Below are 19726 nucleotides of genomic sequence, written 5' to 3'. Positions count from 1 at the left end.
GTGTCTCAGAAAGGCAGCGTCCATTACTAAGGACCTCCAGCACCCAGGGCATGCCCTTTTCTCACTGTTACCACTAGGCAGGAGGTACAGAAGCCTGAAGGCACACACTCAGTGATTCAGGAACAGCTTCTTCCCATCTGCTATCTGATTCCTAAATGGACAATGAATCTTTGGACACTACCTCACTTTTTAAAAAAAAATACAGTTCTTCTGTTCTTGCATGTTTTAAAAAATCTATTCAATATATGTATACCGTAGTTGATTTACTTATTTATTATTATTTTTAAATTTTTATTTATAATTTTTTTTCTCTCTCTGCTAGATTATGTATTGCATTGTACTGCTGCTGCTAAGTATAACAAATATCCTGTCACATGCTGGTGATAATAAACCTGATTCTGATTCTGGACTGGTTCAAGCTGAAAGGAAGGTGACAGTAACTCTATTAATCACGAAGTGACGTGCAGAAGAGCTTCTCTGAACACACAACACTTTGAACCATGAAGTAGGTGGGTTACAGCAGCAGAAGAACAATATCGTGCACTCAGTTGCTGCTTTATTAGGTGCAGGAGTGGCCACTGAGCGCATACTGTATATCGCTTAGTTCAACTTTTAGATGACTAATAAGTTTATTTGAAACTTAAACAATAGAAATTATTAACTGGAAACTTATTCTTAAATATTAATGAATCTTTAACATGAGCAAGTCAATGTTCTCAGCCAATGGACAACGTTAATCTTGTCCTCGACTCATATTTACCCATGCACGCACACTACTGCCAGAACTAGAAGGCGACGAGCCTTTATTTCTCATTCTTAACCCCAGTGATTCTGAAATTACCAAGGACAATCAACTAAATAAACATAGGCAACTCACTTGTAACAGTAATTGGCATTGTGTACGTAGTATCGACAAAGATTGCCGTCATCAGGAGGTGTGGCACAGAAGAAGATTGTCGGAGACAGGTTGTAACGTCCAGTTTTGCAGAACTCACAATTTTCTCTTGGGACACCAGGCTCAATAGAAACCCTGTCACCTGCAGCAGAGAAAACACTTAAGATAAATGCATGCATTTTTTTTGCCTGCAGTTAGCGTTCCACCAATGAAATCTTTAGTGGCACAGAATTTCCATCTTAAAAGAGAGCCACTGTGACAATTTAATTTCCAAATCAGACAGTTATACTGTCTTTATGAAGTGAAATCATCTGCTTAATATCAGACTACAAACTGTGCTACGCACACAAAATACTGGAGAAACTCAGCAGGACAGACTGCATCTATGGAGAGGAATAAAGAGCCAACATTTTGAGCCGAGATCCTTTCATCAGGACTAAGGGTCTCTGTCCAAAACATCGGCTCTTTATTCCTCTCTATAGATGCTACCTGATCCGCTGAGTCCTCCTGCAGGTTGGGTTGTTACTCTGGATTTCTAGCATCTGCAGAATCTCATGTTTATGTCAATACTGTGTTATAGGTCCGGAACTTTCAAATTGGCCCTCTGCATTTTATGAGTAGCAGAATTAAAGCCGACAGTGGCGATATCCTTTTATATTACACCATTAACAAATCTGCAGTTGCTTCACAAGGGTAATGGGAGACATAATTAAACATTAAGTCACATTATACAGTAACACATACAACAAATGACTCCAAGTTCAATATAAAAAGAGTGGAGGAAGTGATAAGAGAAGGACAGTGGTAGAAAAGTTTTGTTCTCAGAGCCGAGGAGTCAATGAAAAGCAAGATGGAGTCAGAACATGGGGAGCTGAATTTTATATGAACAGAAATTTACAAATTCAAGCTGGGACTATAACCAGGTGGCTAGTGAATTAAAAACGCAAACACGAGGAAATCTGCAGATGCTGGAAGTTCAAGCAACACACATAAAAGTTGCTGGTGAACACAGCAGGCAACGCAGCATCTCTAGGAAGAGGTACAGTCGACGTTTTGGGCCGAGACTCTTCGTCAGGACTAACTGAAAGAAAAGCTAGTAAGAGATTTGAAAGTGGGAGGGGGAGGAGGCATCCGAAATGATAGGAGAAGACAGGAGGGGGAGGGATGGAGCCAAGAGCTGGACAGTTGATTGGCAAAAGGGATATGAGAGGATCATGGGACAGGAGGCCTAGGGAGAAAGAAAGGGGGAGGGGGGAAGCCCAGAGGATGGGCAAGGGGTATAGTGAGAGGGACAGAGGGAGAAAAAGGAGAGAGAGAAAAAGAATGTGTGTATATAAATAAATAAATAACGGATGGGGTACAAGAGGGAGGTGGGGCATTAGCGGAAGTTAGAGAAGTCAATGTTCATGCCATCAGGTTGGAGGCTACCCAGACGGAATATAAGGTGTTGTTCCTCCAACCTGAGTGTGGCTTCATCTTTACAGTAGAGGAGGCCGTGGATAGACATGTCAGAATGGGAATGGGATGTGGAATTAAAATGTGTGGCCACTGGGAGATCCTGCTTTCTCTGGCGGACAGAGTGTAGATGTTCAGCAAAGCGGTCTCAATGTCTGCGTCGGGTCTCGCCAATATATAGAAGGCCACATCGGGAGCACCGGACGCAGTATATCACCCTAGCCGACTCACAGGTGAAGTGTCGCCTCAACTGCAAGGACTGTTTGGGGCCCTGAATGGTGATAAGGGAGGAAGTGTAAGGGCATGTGTAGCACTTGTTCCACTTACACGGATAAGTGCCAGGAGGGAGATCAGTGGGGAAGGATGGGGGGGGGGGGGGCGGGTGAACGTATGGACAAGGGAGTCCCGTAGCTGGATCTAAGAGTACTTACATCACAGATGAGGGTGGCAGCAGATGAAGTCGTACCAGGGATGAAAGTGGGCAAGAATACATTGTCAGGAATTGGAATTCACGTGCAGTGCACAAGAATCTGGAGGAACTCAGTGGATCAGGTAGGACCTAGGAAGCAGAGGGGTCTCAAATCAAGTGTTGAATATCCATTTCCCTCCATAGATGCTGCCTGACCCATTGCGTTCTTCCAGTATCTTATGTGTTTCTCCAGATTCCAGCATCTGTTGCTTCTAGTGTCTTCTTTCAGATTCAAGTGTCAAAAATGGTGATGCTGCATTCAAGATTCAAGTTCATTTATCATAAGTACATTGAAACATACAATAAAATCTGTCATTTGCATCGACAACCAACATACCTGATGATGTGCCGGGGGCAGCCCATAAGTATTGCCACATATGCCATTGCCAACAAGCATTCACTCAATACTCAGCAGAACAGCACAGACAATAGCAAGCAACTAAACACCAACAACAGCAAAACAAGCCCCGTTCCTCCCTTACACACACACACTCACACTCTAAACCCAGGACAGGTCTCTAGCCTCCAGCAGACTTACAGACCTCGGACTTCGACTTGGTACTCGTGAACCAGATCCCCAGCTATGGGTAAGTCGTAGCCCCTCTGCCTCGTGGGCAGCCTCGGGAGAGATGAAGGCTATGGAAGTAAACCCAGGCAGCAAATTGGGGCCCCTAAGGCAGCTGGATGTCATTGAACATCCTTCCGGCAGTTCCTGCAGCCAACTGGTGCCAAACGTATTTCTTCCTTTCCTTTGGACTACACTGGTGAGGCCGAGAGGGAAATCTTGACGACTGGGCATCTCAGGATCTCTATACCTTCCAGCCAGGCCTGTGATGTTGATCATCATCACCCCCTGTCCTTCGAGACAGATGGACTAATCAATCCAGCACAGTAATATTAAGTGTTATTTGGTAACTGTAAAGACATAATATACAGCACTGTGCAAAAGTCTTCAGCATCCTAGCTATATATAAGACTTTTGCACAGTACTGTATGTACTTTCAGTCATTTCCAACAATCTTCACAGCTTTCTGCCTTGCCACAGACGATAATAGATACAATTACACCATTGCTATTTCCTTCAGAATTGCACATCTATAACAAGATGAGCCAAGTACTGTGTTACCAGACTACCCTCAGAAGGACACAATCTGGAAATACAGTTGGTGAGATATTTGGAAGTTTGCTGATAAAGAACAGGTAATAATCCGAGAACAGAGGTTCAAAGCTTCTTTTACGTGCTCAACATCGCCATCTTCTGTCAATCCACAGACATGAGTATTGGTGACCAGTTAAAACCGACCTCAAGGGCAGCAAAAGAAAGACCACGTTTTCTGCAGATTTTTGGTCAGATCTGGTCTGTACTAATACAAGTTCATCCATCATAACATTGATTTAGTTTTACAAACACAAGAAATTCTGCAGATTCTAGAAATCCAAAGCAACACATACAAAATGCTGGAGGAACTCAGCAGGTTGGGCAGCATCTATGGAAATGAATAGTCGATGTTTCCGACTGAGACTCTTCTTCAGGACTGAAAAGGAAGGAGGAAGATGTCAGATTAAGAGATGGGAGGGGATGAGAGAGAGGCTATCTGGAAGGTGTTAGGTGAAGCCAGGTGGGTGGGAAAGGTCAAGGGATAGGGAAGAAAGAATCAGATTGGATTCTACGAGAAAGGGAAGGAGGAGGGGACCCAAGGGGAGGTGATAGGCAGGTGAGAAGAGGTAAAAGGTCAGAGTGGGGAATAGAGGAAGAAGGTGGGGGACAGAACTCAGTTTTGCTCTCTCTAGATACTACCTAACTGGTAAATGCCTGTGTTCGAAGGAGTCCTGACTTACAATAGTGTTTTGAGCATTTTTTTGGTTTTATTTCAGGTTTCCAGAATAGTATTTCTTTTTTTGCTTTTAGATCCTTTGTCTCATTAACCATGAAGTCCAATTATCTGAATGTACTGAGGATGTGGTTCAGGAGAACCAGAGCAGGTACTAACTGGGCGGAATACCGAAGTGCACTGGGTGAATACAGGCCGCCACATTCCCCACATTAACATAAGAACACAAGAGGTAGGGGCATCACAGTTTACTCTGAGTGCTCCGGTTTCTTCCCACATTCCAAAAAGCCGTACAGATTAGGGTTAGTAAATTGCGGGCATGCTACATTGCCGCTAAAGTGTGGCGACACTCACAGACTGCACCCCCTCCACCCACCCATGCACACTTCCAATGCAACCGACGCGTCCTACCTCCCTTCTCACCTAGCTGCACCCATCGTCTTCTAGCTTGTTCACCTTCCCTTCCACCCAACTTCTTATTCTGGCCTCTTCCCGCCTCTCTTCCAGTCTTGATGAAGGGTCTTGGCCTGAAACTCTTTATTTCATTCCACAGACGCTGCCTGACCTGTTGAGTTCCTTCAGCATTTTGAGTGCATTGCTCTGGATTTCCAGCATCTGCAGAATCCCTCGTGTTAATGGTGCATTTGAAGTTTAGACTCTAAGATTCAGGAAACAATTCGGAAAATAACTGGAAAATACTCCATTGCTGAAGGGGTTGAACAAGAATGTAGAGAAATCTTGCTCCAATTGTGTAGGGCCCCTATTAAACCTGCTTCTGAGATACTGTGTATGGACCTTGTCTCCCTCTTTCAGGAAGGATTAATTTCTAATGGATTACAACAATTCCTGGGATGGTGTGGATGTTGAATGGAGAATGATTAAGTGGGTTAAGACCCTGCTGTCACAAGCTGAGAAGAATCAATGCTGACCTTGCTGAAAAGTTCCATTCTGTTAGAGTTTGACGGGGTAGATGCAGGGCTGGAGAAGAAGGAATCGGTAAAAAGAGAAAAGTGGACTATAGGTGAAATGGAAGGAGGAGGGGACCCAGGGGGAAGAGGTAAAAAGCCAGAGAGGGGAATAGAAGAAGAAGGGAGGGTGAGGGAAAATATTTTTTACCCGAAGGTGAAATCAATATTCATGACATCAGGGTGGAGGCCACCCAGACGGAATACAAGGTGTAGCTCCTCCACCCTGAGGGATTGACATCTCAGAACGGGAACAGGAATGGGAATGGGAATTACATGTTTGACTATCAGGAAGTTCTGCTTTTGGTGGATGGAGTGGAGGTGCTCAACGAGAATCATCACCTTTCACTGATGAAGGTTCCCCAGTTCGAATCCATGTCGGGCCACCCCCAAGTACATTTTCCATCCGTGCCGGGTTGAGTGTCAAGCTAGCCACTCGGCCTCGTAAAAAATACAAGGGTCGAGTCAGGAACGTTCATAACGTGACCCGGTTAATCCTGACACCACGTGCCAGACAAGAATGGCTGAATGTCTGGTACGACACGCTTAAAAAAAACTGATGAAAATTCCTCTTATTTCAATCCTGAACGGTCAAACCCTTGTTCTAAGACTGATCCTCAGTCCTGGACTCTCCAACCCAGAAGAAACACCAATCTTGCATCTACCTTGTTAGAATCTGCAGATGGTAGAAATCCAGAGCAATGCACACAAATGCTGAAGGAACTCAACAAGTCAGGCAGAGTCTATGGAAAGGAATAAAGAGTTGAAGTTTCAGGCCAAGACCCTTCATCAGGACTGGAAAAGAAGGGGGAAGAGGCCAGAAAAAGAAGGTGAAGGGAGGAGAAGGAGTACAAGTTAGAAGGTGAGAGGTGAAGCTAAGTGAGGAGAAAGGTAGGAGGGTGAAGGATGGGGAATGAAGTGAGAATCTGGGAGGTGATAGGTGGAAAAGCTAAAGTGCTGAAGAAGATTGAGTCTTCCAGGAGAGGACATAACATGCTAGAGGAACTCAGCAGTTCAATGCATCATTGGCTGTTTTGCACTTAGAAGCTTTTCCAAAGTCAAGTAAAGCATTACATAAACATTCCCTTTCTTTATATTTTATTGTGGACTTACCTACTTTAAGATTTTGTACTCCAGACCCTAGTTTAATCACAGTCCCTGCACCTTCATGCCCCAGAACCATTGGCTTCTTCATAACAAATTCTCCAATTCTTCCATGTTGCCAGTAATGGATGTCAGAGGCACAGATCCCAACTGAATGCATCTTCAGCAGAACCTCTGAAAGACAGCCGAACACAAAAACGTAAATGTATTTTAAAGCTGAAAACATTCAATGACAGAAGAAAGTATAAACATAATTACTCCAAACACGTTTTTTTAAAAGAATGCCATTTGGCACATGGATATTAGAAAATGGAGGGCTATGTGGGAGTGAAGGATGAGTTAATCTTGGAGGAGGTTAAAAAGTTGGCACAATGTTATAGGCCGAAGGGCCTATTCTGTGCTCTATTGTTCCATTAAGAATATACAGTTTAATAAAAGTAGTACATTTATGTTTAAGCAACACACATCAAAGTTGCTGGTGAAATGTCGACTGTACCTCTTCCTAGAGATGCTGCCTGGCCTGCTGCGTTCACCAGCAACTTTGATGTGTGTTGCTTGAATTTCCAGCATCTGCAGAATTCCTCATGTTTAAATTATGTTTAACTTTAGTTTTCAAATTTATTTTTTGTTTAGAGAATTTGTACGGTTCTTATTAATCATGCAAAAGGGTTGATAAAAATCAGAGCTAAAAGGAAGTCTTTCTGATCATAAAAATATAGCTGATTTAAAGTTGTTATTTAGACATGGTGGCATTTCTTCCCTGCTTAACTCCAAACATAGTGGATGTGGCTCAGTCCATCACGGGTAAAGCCCTCTCCTCCATGAAGGCCATCTACATGAAGTGCTATCACAGGAAAACGACATCCATCATCAAGAACCCCCACAACTTAGGTCATGCTCTCTTCTTGCTGCTGCCATCAGGAAGAAAATAAGAAGCCTCTGGACACACACCATTAGGTTTGAGAACAGTTATTACTCCTTGACCATCAGGCTCTTGAACTAGAGAAGATAACTTCATTCAGTTTCACTTGCTCCATCACTGAACTGATTCCACAACCTATGGACTCACTTTCAAGGACTCATCATTTCATGTTTTTGATATTTATTGCTTACTTATTTTTTTCTCTCTCTTTTGTAGTTACGGTTTGTTGGATTTTGCACACTGGTTTCTGTCCACCCTGTTGGGTGCTGTCTTTCATTGATTCCATTATGGTTCCTGGATTTACTGACTATACCCACAATAAAATGAAGCTCAGGGTTGTATATGGTGTCATATATGTACTTTGATAATACATTTACTTTGAACATCTGCCACACAGGTCCCTAATTCAGCACAGGTGCCAGAGAGATGCATTTCTGAGAACATGTATTAGGAAGATCTGAGAGAGAAAAACCAGACCCAAGAAAAGACTGATATAATTATAAATAAAAGTCTGTGAATCTAATTAAAATAAAAATAAAATTTGATATCATTATAAATAAAACTTCATTTATAATTTATTCAGAGAGTTTCATATACTCATTTTACAGAGATTGCAGAATTAAACGCAAATTTTGAAATGAATCTCACTTTTTTTCCAGGGAAGTTCAAAAACATATTGAAAAAAATTATTTGATTCTCAAAATTGTAAATAGAGATGAAATCTGACTCTCATAATGCTTTGAATTTCCTGAACAAGGCCCATGGAAAGTTTTCAAAATTAGAAGTTGGTGCGTGAAAACATCTATGCTCAGCTCTAATAGAGCAGCTATCCTACTCTTCTACTCTCCTTCCATCACCTCATATTCCATCTGGATTCCCTCCAACTGACGACATGAACATCAATTTCTCCAACTTCTGGTAATTTCTCCCCACACTCCTGTTTTGCGTTCTCCATTCTTGTTCTTGCTCCTTCTCTTCTCCTCACCTGGCTATCACCTCCCTCTGGTGCTCCACCTCCTTTCCTTTCTTCCCATGGTCTACTGTCATTTCCTATCAGATTCCTTCTTCTTCAGCCCTTTACCACTTACACCTATCACCTCTCTACTTCTTAATTCCTTGCCCTTCTCCCACCTACCCCCTCACCTGTTTTCAACTATCACCAGTCAGCTTGTTCCCACTCCCCTCCCCTCCACCTACAGATTAAGGCTTCCTTTCCAGTCCTGATGAAGCATCTCAGTGTGAAATGTCAGCTATTTATTCCTTGCCATTGATACTCCCTGACTTGCTGAGTTCCTCCCGTACTTTTGGATAGATTTCCAAAATCTATAGAACCTTGGCTGTTTCTATTCTACTCTTAACTGTTTCATGACTTTTATGTTGGAGTGTTGAAACCAAAAAACATCTATCCCACTCTTAACTGTGCTATAACTACTGTACATATCTTCTTCAGTTTTCCAGACAGGACAACAGTGAAAAATGAAAGACTCAGAGCCTGAAACCTAGTCTGCACTCTTTACTATCTTACAGTAAAATGACATTTTTTTGTTGAACATACACACCCAAACACAAGCAAATGGGACCAGCTGAGATGGAGCATTGTAGGTGGCAATGAACCAAAGGGCCTGTCTCAGTACCATAAGATTCTGACTCAAAAGAGTCAGTGCTAGCAACAGGTTAATAAATGATTCTGAAAGAACAGAGGAAGGTTTTATTCAGAATATTTCCCAAGAGCATGCTTACCACCAGAGCAAGGTTCCGGGACTGGACATTTTTCCTAATGAGAGAAAACATATACTTTTAAAAGCAACTTCTTAGCCTTGGAATAGAAATAAACATTGATTTTGCTCCCAACAATAAAAAAAGATACCAGGCAATTTCTGCATCGATGTAGCTCTGCTGGTTACCATTACACTAATTGAGCAAACTCACACCCATTGAACAGGCTTACACCATCTGGAGCAACATGCACAAAATGCTGGAGGAACTCAGCAGCTCAGGCAGCATCTATAGAACAGCTCACATTTCAGGCTGAGGAAGGGACAAGAAGCCACAATAAGAAGGTGGTAAGATTGATGGTGCCAGAGTACAAGCTAGCAGATGATAGGTGAAACTAGATGGGTGGGGGGGGGGAATGATGTGAGTAGCTGAGAGGTGACAGGTGGAAGAGGCAGAGAGCTGAGGAAGAAGGAATCTGATAGGACAATGCAGTGAAAGAAAGGAAAAGGGAAGAGGTGATAGGCAGGTCACGAGAGCGGGGGAGAACGGGTGAGAGGGCCACCAGAATGTGGAATACAAAAGGAGGGGTGCATAAGGGGAGTTGTTACCTGAAGTTAGAGAAATTGATGTCCAACATCCCATCAGGTTGGAGAATATACCCAGGCAGATTACGAGGTGTTGCTCCTCCAATCTGCATTTGGCCTCACATGGCAATACAGAAGACCATGGACAGACACAAATATGATTGTTTATTTCCCACCATAGATGTTGCCTGATTTGCTGAGTTCCTCCAGCATTTTATGGGTGTTGCTCAAGGTTTCCAGCATCTGCAGAATCTCTTGTGTCTATGATTTACATCATTCAAAACATGTACATTGTTCTATAAATGAATGTAATTCACTCTCAACACCCCATTAGCATTATCTATAAGCAGTGTTCATAATAACATCAAAAGATAATTTTGTGCCTGGTATTCTGGAGGCAATAATAACCTTAAAACTAGGCCCTGATTTAAAGCAATGGCATTAAAGCCATTAGAAAAACAAGACGCTTGATAAAGCCTATCACAAACAATATGTTTGCTGACTCCAGTGTGCAATAAATAAATGCATAAGCAGCACTCAGACAATAAAAACTACACTCGGTGGCCATTTTATTAGGTACCTCCTATACCTAATAATGTCACCACTGAGAGTATGTTCATGATCTTCTGCTACTGTTACCCATCCACTTCAAGGTTCAACGTGTTGTGCATTCAGAGATGCTCTTTTGCACACCACTGTTGTAAAGCATGGTTATCTGAGTTCCTCTCAGCTTGAACCAGTCTGGTTATTCTCCTCTGACTTCTCCCATTAACAGGGCATTTTCACCCACAGAACTGCTGCTCGCTGGATTTTTAAAAAAATTTTCACACCATTCTCTGTAAACTCTGGGGACTGTTGTGTGTGAAAATCCCAGGAGCTCAGCATTTCCTGAGATACTCAAACCACCCATCTGGCACCAACAATCATTCCATGGTCAAAGTCACTGACTTCACATTTCTTCCCCATTCTGATGCTTGGTCTGAACAACAACTGAACCTCATGGCCATGGTCTGCATGCTTTAATGCATTGAGTTGCTGCCACATGATTGGCTGATTAGATATTTGCATTAACGAGCAGCTCTACCTAATAAAGTGGCCACTGAGTGTATGTTTCCATGTGAAATGTAACACTGCAGAGGACTGATGTACAAAACAACTGACCATTGCCATGTCCTACTCTGAAGGAGCTCTGAGGTACAGAGCAGCTGTCAGGGTTCATAGTGGTTAACATCACCGGCTCATGAACAGGGCAGCCATTACCTTCTGTGATACACCCACCAGCTAAGCAACAGAAATTTAAAATGCAGCAACAGAGCTCCCACTCAAGCTGCTTTTCAGATTTGCAACCTGCAGGCTCCCCTTGAAGAACTTGTTTGCAGTTGATACCAGAAATTACAACCCTAATTCACAACCACCAGCAGTCCCACGTGTCCCCGCTGGAGTTTAAAAGAACGAGGAGGGCTCGCATTGAAAGCTACCAAATATTGAAAGGTCTGGATAAAGTGGATGTTAAGAGTATGTTTCCTATTATGGGGGAGTCAGGACCAGAGGGCACAGCATCAAAACAGAAGGATGTCCCTTTAGAACAAAGATGAGGAGGAATTTCTTTAGCCAGAGTGTGGTGAATCTGTGGAATTCATTGCCACAGACAGTCATTGGGTATATTTAAAGCGGAAGTTGATAGTTTCTAGATTAGTAAGGATGTCAAAGGTTATGGACAGAAAGCAGGAGCATGGGGTTGAGAGGAATAATAAATCAGCCATGATGGAATAGCTGAGCAAATTCAATGGGCTGAGTGGCCCAATTCTGCTTCTATGTCTTATGGTCTTAGTACATTATACTTTGTCACTAACTATTATGGCACCCACTTGACTACAGATCAAATCATCATTCCAATGTAAACATTTCAGTCTCAATTTATAAATGGAGCTTTGTCCTTTTTATATCGAGGTTAGCTGATCACCTGAGAGTTTCCTTACTTAAGTCCCTCTGTCTTTTGTCTATTCTCCTGTCCTAAACATAACTGATGGCTGTGCTCCTTTTAGTGATGCTACAGCATCAACCATTCATTGTTAAATTATCCAATCTGAAGAGCTTCATCTCAGGATACATTCTGGTGAATATCCTCTACACCCTTTCTAGAGCTATCACATTCATCCCCTGGTCTGATGACCTAAACTGCATATTGTACTCCAGCTGTCTGTTCATCTTTTAGCGGGTGGAAAAAGTTTCTGTTTGTTTTGCCCAATTTTAAATACCCCCATCACATTTCTTCCCGATTTTCTCAGCTTTAAGGCAAACAAATCTAATGTCTCCAATCTCTCAAGAATGCAAGGAATTAAGTGCAGGAGTATGTCACCAGACCCCCAAGCCTGTCCTACATTCAACGTGATGCTGGCTGATCTCTGCTCCTCTTTAGTGTCCGTTCCCATTCCCTATCACCTTCATTTCCTCCACCTCAATAGAACCCCTTTCTTTCAGAAACATTCTAGTTAATCTCTGCTATACTTATGCAAGAAACTTACCTACCATAATGTGTCTACCATGAATATTTTACAACATTACATAATGCCCACGCTCACTATTTGAGTATACAATAATAAGACCACAATACATAGGAGGAGGCCCGTCAAGTCTGCTCCATCATGGCTGATTCATTAACCCTTCTTAACCCCATTCTCTTAACATCTCCCCATAACCTTTGACACCCTTAATAGCCAAGAACCTATCACCCTCCATTTTAAATATACCCAATGACTTGGCCTTCAAAGCTGTCTGTGCAAACGAACTCCACTGATTCACTACTCTCTGGCTAAAGTACTTCACCCTCATCTCTGTTCTAATGGGATGTCTTCTATCATGTCACAAAGAATCATAGAATTTAAGACTATTGTGCCAGGATGTTTTTACATGTTTGCAATGTAACTACATGATTTGCAACGTCAGTCTACACTCAGTGGCCACTTTATTAGGTACACCTGCTCATTAATTCAAATATCTAATCAGCCAATTGCCATGGCAGCAGCTCAATGCATAAACCACATGCAGACTTGTTCAATAAGAGGTTCAGTTGTTGTTCGGACCAAACATCAGAATGGGATGAAATGTGATCGAAGTGACTTTGACCATGGAATGATAGTTGAATTGCAGTATCTCAGAAACTGCTGATCCCTAGAATTTTGACGCACAGTGTCTAGAATTTACAGAGAATGCTGCAAGAAAACAACCCCCCCCAAAAAAAAGCAAGCGATAGGTCTGTGAGTGGGAATGCCTTGTTAATAAGAGAGGTCAGGGGATAACGGCATCTCTGAGGGCACAACACATCAAACCTTGAAGTGGATAGGCTACAGGAGTAAAAAACCATGAACACACAGCTAGTGACCACTTTTTAGGTACAGAAGGGGCCTAATAAAGTGGCCATTGAGTATGATGTCACAATTAATCCATAACATTTAAGACCATTGTGCCAGCACATTTTACACGATTGCAAAGTCAGGTTATATTATACTGTATACACTATGATCAAAATGATAGACAAGGTCAATCAATCCTGGGATTGAGTTTAAGAGAGAGGTAATGCTGCAGCTATATAGGACACTGGTCAGATCCCACTTGGAGTACTGTGCTCAGTTCTGGTCACCTCACTGCAGGAAGGGCATGGAAACCATGGAAAGGGTGCAGAGGAGATTTACAAGGATGTTACCCGGATTGGGGAGCATGCCTTATGAGAATAGGTTGAGTGAACTCAGCTTTTTCTCCTTGGATTGACGGAGGATGAGAGGTGACCTGATAGAGGTGTACTGTACAAGATATGAGAGGCATTGATCGTGTGGATAGTTGAGTCTTTTCCCCAGGGCTGAAATGGCTAGCACGAGAGGGCATAGCTTTAAGGTGCTTGGCAGTAGGTACAGAGGAGATGTCAGGAGTAAGTTTTTTTACGCAGAGAATGGTGAGTGCGTGGAATGGGCTGCCGGCGGAAACGATAGGGTCTTTAAAGAGACTGCTGGATGGCTACATGGAGCTTAGAAAAATAGAGAGCTATGGGTAAAGCCTAGGTAGTTCTAAGGTCGGGACATGTTCGGCACAGCTTTGTGGGGCGAAGGGCCCGTATTGTGCTGTAGGTTTTCTATGTTTCTATAATGTGACCAATTGCTGCAGGGGCTGAAAACCTGACAGCAAGAAATGCCGGAAATGCTTATCAGCTCGGACACAAACTGGAAACCATGAGAGAATTGACGTTCCTGGCCCGTTATCGATAGATTACCAATTTTAAATCGCCTGGCCCACAAAGCACAACTGCTAAATTCTCTGGCTGCGACATCTTCTCTACTTCTGACTGCTCTGGATGCGTTCGAAGGTGTTAGAAGTTGGTTGCCGCTCTTCAGAATTCCTAAACAAAGTTATCGTCGGTCAAGTTCCTCTTTGCGCCGCTATCTTCTCTCTTACTTTTGTCTAACCCGTCTGTACAACGCACACTGCACCGTTTTAACGGTATAAGTTACCCAGCCTGGTGCTGGGAATTTATTTTTTTAACGCAGTTGCGTCACAAAAACTATTTCAAGCATGGGATGTTTGCGCCTGTGACATACTCAGTTGTCATGACTTACAGATCTGGGTCTTCATTGGCTAAACCCTGTACCTCTTCAGCCAATAGCCCAAAGCCTCACTGTTGGGGCTTTTCAGGGAAATAAGTTGGGGACACAAGGGAGCCGAATCTGGAGCAGCGCGCAACACGTGAGAAACCCCACGGTTCAGGCAGCAACTAAATGAGAAATAGGCTATTTCCTTCTACAGATGTTGCCTGATTTGGTAGTCCTTGTGCAGGATTCCCTAAAGGTTAATTCGCAGGTTGAATCGGTGGTGAAGAAGACAAATGCGATGTTAACATTTGTTTCAAGGTGACTGGAATATAGAAGCAAGGATGTAACATTGAGGCTTTACAAAGCACTGGTGAGGCCTCACTGGAGTATTGTGAGCAGTTTTGGGCCTCTTGTCTAAGAAGGGATGTGCTGACATCGGAGAGGGTTCAAAGGAGTTTCACGAAAACGATCCCGGGATTGAAAGGCTTGTCATATGAAAGAAAATGAGCTGTCAGAACAGAAAAAGTTGCTGGAAGAGCATTTTTCCCCAATTATTTTGAACACACATTCCCAATCCAGTGTGTGGAAACTTAAAGCAATGCCAAGCTTGGGATGAATATATTAATAATATTTGAAGGGGCTTTGGATATACAAAACAAGAGTCTCACGAAATACTGGAGTTTGAGAATAACATCTATTTTGAATTCATTCTCTTACACTTTGTCATAAGGCTCAGGGTCACTTCAGTCGCAGGGTTTGACACTTGGTTGCATCCAGCTTTGAAATGGAAAGCTTATTTTTCAATATAGCCAGATTACAATGCTCAAGATTTGAAGTTCAAATTAAATTTATTAAAGTACATATACTGTCCATCATAATATAGTGTATTGAGATTCTTTTTCTTACAGGCATTCTCAGTAGACAAAAAAATACAATAGAATCAATGAAAAACTACACACAAACCAAGATGGACAAACAACCAATATGCATAGGAAGATTAACTGTGCAGGTATAAAAAATAATAGAAACGTAGAAAACCTACAGCACAATACAGGTCCTTCGGCCCATGATGCTGTGCCGAACATGTATTTACTCGAGCAATTACCTAGGGTTACCCATAGCTCTCTATTTTTCTAAGCTCCATTTACCTATCCAGGAGTCTCTTAAAAGACTCTATCGTATCTGCCTCCACGACAGTCATCGGCAGCCAATTCCACAGTCTCACTACCCTCTGCGTAAAAAAACTTACCCCTGACATCTCCTCTGTACCTATTTCCAAGCACCTTAAAACTGTGCCCTCTTGTGCTAGCCATTTCAGCCCTGGGAAAAAGCCCCTGACTATCCACATTTTCAATAATAAATAAGTTATAAATAATATTGAGACTATGGGTTGTAGAGTCCAGGAAAGTGAGTTCATAGGTCATGGAATTACGTCAATGTTGAGGTGAGTGAAGTTATTTCAGAATCAGAATCCTTTATTATCGCCAAGTATGTGGACACATACAGGGAATTTGATGCCGGTTTCCCTGAGCTGGTTATTGATGCTGGTTCAGGTGTCAGATGGTCGAAGAGTAATATCTGTTACTGAATTTGCTGGTGTGGGGCCCAAGGCTCCTGTACTTCCTTTACAATGGCAGCAGCAAGAAGAGAGCATGGCCTGGATAGTGTGAGTACTTGATGATAGATGCTGCTTTCTTGTGGCAGTGTTACTTTAAAATGTACTCAGCGGTAGGGAGGGATTTTCCTGTGAAGGATTAGACTGCGTCAGCCGCTTTTTGTAGACTTTTCTGTTCTTGGTAGTTGGTGTTTCCGTACCAGGCTGTGATGCAACCAGTCAGTATACTCTCCATGGTGCATCCATAGAAGTTTGTCAAAGTTTCAGATGACGTGCCACATTTGTGAAAACTTCTCAGAAAGCAGAGGTGCTGTCATGCCTTCTTTGTGATGACACTCACATGCTGGACCCTGAACAGGCCCTTTGAAATGGTAATGCTGAGGAATTTAAAATTACTGACCCTCTCCACATCCGATCCCCTAATAAGAACTGGCTCGTGGACCTCTGGTTCCTTCCTCCTGTAGTCAATTATCAGCTTTTTGGTTTTGATGGTATTGAGTGAGAGGTTGTTGTAGTAGCACCATTCAGCCAGATTGTCAATCTCCCTGCTATATGCAATTGATGGGGTGGGGTGGGGTGGCGGGAAAGAACTGGGGCATTGGGAGAGCTGCTTGCTCCTTGAATGTTACAGGTCAGTTATGGTGAAATGTCAGGGCAAGAAATGGTGCTGGAGGGTGAACATTTTAATTGCACAGTTGAGTATTGTGTGATGTTTTAATTCAGCTTGCCTTTTGAATGTTACGTCGCACCTCACAGTTTCAAGTCAAGTTTGTTGACGTGTACACAAGTACTGTGAGATAGTTGTTAAATGAGAAATGCCATTGATCAGCATCTTGATACAAACTAGTTGAGGCTAGCCAGGATCCTCCAACCCCAGTGAGATAGGGATATGCCTACTCCAATGTGCGAAGTCAGTAACAACAGACTGGGTGGATGAGATCAACTACAAGATCCAACAGCCAAGATTGTGGTGATGCAACACTTCGTGGAGAGCGAAAGGCATGACGAGGCACAGAAGATGTCATGGCTATCCACTGTAGCCAAAAAAGTCTCCAAATGTGATGACTTTTCATACCATTGAACGAAGATTTTTGAGGCCAAGGGAGTGGAACTGCCCCAGTGGAACAGCTGTTTCACTATGAAACTCCTCCCACACAGGTTTTTCTCTGTGAGTTGCACAGACAAACATCATAGTCAGAAACAATAGACAACCAGCACAAACCACAAATGAAATTTTTAAAAACTCAGATGCTGGAAATCTGAAACAGAAACAGAAACTCCAAGCTGGCCAGGAAAGAGACATGGTAACCAGATTGAACAGTTCTGTGAAGGGAGCCGGGCCCAAAACTTTAATTGTTTCTCCTTCCACCGATGCTGCCTGCCCTGCTGAGTATTTGCAACATTTTCTGTATTAAACTGGCCTGGTTAAAGTACAGTCCAAAAGTTGTGAACAATGGCTCTTATGAAGCATGTTGACTCTTGCTACTTAGCTTCACACTTTTGTGTCAAGACTTTCTCAAAGTGGGAAGGTGAACCAGCTTTGCACCTTGCCTTATGTTATTTACTCATTGCCCTAATGTGAGTAAAGATGTACCAAAGGACAGCATTCTGACTGGTTGCACCTCCATCTGGTATGGGGGTTCCAATGCACAGGATCAGAAAGAGTTGCAGAGAGTTGTAACCTCAACCAGCTCCATCATGGGTACTAGCCTCCTTCAAAAGTCAATGCTTCAAGAAGGCGGCATCCATCATTAAGGATCCTCACCATCTAGGACACGTCCTCTGCTCATTACTACTGTTAGGGAAGAGGTATAGGAGTCTGAAGACATACATTTGATGTTCTAGGAACATCTTCTTCCTCTTTGCTATCAGATTTCTGCATGGTCCATGAACCCATGAAGATTTTACATGTTTTTCAATTACCCCTTAATGTAACATATAGAATTTTTTTATGTATTGCACTGTCGTCATGGCTATCCCTCGAGGATGATGCCCACAGAGCGAAGACGCCTGTGCGTGTATTTGTTTAACGTATACTTGCTGTTGCACTCCAAGGAGCACATGATACTTCACAAATCAACCAACTGATTCCAATGGCATGGAAACCACGATGACTGGAGCTGATGGATTTGTTGCAGCCTTCATCCGCCTTCACAGCCGTTGAGTTCGAAGTAACTTCGTCCGCCTGTTCCACCGTTGAGGTCTTGAGTGGATTGTTCTTTGTCAGGGACCTCACCCTCGACCTTACCCCCATGGGTGACCCTAGCAGGAGCATAGCTCCAGACGGCATCACTCTCAGGATCTCAGGACCACACAAACTTCTCCACCGCGACAAGGTGACAATCCACGGAGAGCCTGCTTTGGTGCTTTCTGCAGCAAAGCAACAAATTTCTTGACATATGTCAGTGATAATAAACCCTATTCTGATTCTGATCCTTGTCTTGTTCTCACTGAGAAAATGACCAGTGCTCCTTGCAAACAATTCGTGGTAAAACACCCAGTGAAAGGTGGCAACAGAGACTAGAAGAATAATCATCCATGCGCTGAGCTACAAGCATTGAAAAGCTCTTGGGTTGGGCAGATGTCAAATGAAGATGTATTGCTTCGCATGAAACCAGTATCAAGTGTTAAGGTAGAGACATCATGACCCCCTTGATGAAAAGGAACCTAGACTACAGTCAAACAACAGGAATTCTGCAGACTACAGTCATCATGTTCATATTTCTTCACTTTAAACCATCCAGTATAGTCACTATAATAGTTACTTCACAGTTCAAAGTAAATTTATTCTCAAAGAACATATACCACCATATACAACCCCAAGATTCGCAATTCCTTGTGGGATTTCACAGTAAGTACTAAGAAACGCTGGAGAATCAGTTCAAAATCATATACAGAAACAGACAACCAAACAATATGCAAAAGAAGTTAAATTGTATAAATACAAAACAATAAATAGATAGAAAGGTATATAAATATTTTTTAGGAAGAGTTGTAGGGTCTTTGAAAGTGAGTCCATAGGTTGCGCCATCAGTTCAGTGTTGAGGGGAGTGAAGTTATCCACACTGGTTCAGGAGCCTGATGGTTGAAGGGTATTAATTGTTCCAGAACCTGGAGGGGTGGGACCCAAGGTTGCTGTACCTCCTTCCTGATGGCAGCAGTGGGAAGAGAATGTGGCCTGGATGGTGGGGTTTCGTGATGATGGATGCTGCTTTCTTGTGGCAGCGCTCCTTGTAGATGTGCTCAATGGTGGTGAGGACTTTACCTGTGATGATCTGGGCCATATGTATGGAATTTTGTAGGATTTTCCATACCAGGCTGTGATGCAACCAGCCAATATACTCTCTACCACACATCTTTAGAAGTTTGGCCAAGTTTTGGATAACATGCCAAATCTGCACAAACTTCTAAAGAAGTAGACGTGCTACCATGCCTTTTCTGCAATGACAGTTATATGCTGGTCCCTGGGCAGCTTCTCTGAAATGATAACACCAAAGAATTTAAAGTTACTGACTCTCTCTGCCTCCTATCCCCTGATAAGCAGGTGCTCATGCACCTCCAGTTTCCTCCTCCTGTAGTCAATAATCAA

The 19726-nt window shown here is 42.8% G+C and overlaps 1 protein-coding gene across 1 annotated transcript in view; it reads right to left on the bottom strand.

The window, feature by feature from the left end:
• The window catches only part of LOC140212142 (sorbitol dehydrogenase-like), a 39680-nt gene extending 25243 nt beyond the window's left edge, over positions 1-14437 (bottom strand). The window contains exons 1-4 of the mRNA XM_072282750.1: positions 14207-14437; positions 9383-9416; positions 6730-6894; positions 878-1037 (exon numbers count right to left, since the gene is read on the bottom strand). Coding sequence (XP_072138851.1) covers positions 878-1037; positions 6730-6894; positions 9383-9416; positions 14207-14263 — 416 coding nt within the window. The 5' untranslated portion in view covers positions 14264-14437. The remainder of the gene's footprint in view (positions 1-877; positions 1038-6729; positions 6895-9382; positions 9417-14206) is intronic.
• Between the last annotated feature and the right edge of the window lie 5289 nt (positions 14438-19726).

The sequence above is a fragment of the Mobula birostris genome, chromosome 18 (assembly GCF_030028105.1).
Source record: "Mobula birostris isolate sMobBir1 chromosome 18, sMobBir1.hap1, whole genome shotgun sequence".
Classification (NCBI taxonomy): Eukaryota; Metazoa; Chordata; class Chondrichthyes; order Myliobatiformes; family Myliobatidae; genus Mobula; species Mobula birostris.
Note: the sequence above shows the minus strand (reverse complement) of the source record. Positions and strands in the feature narration are given on the sequence as shown.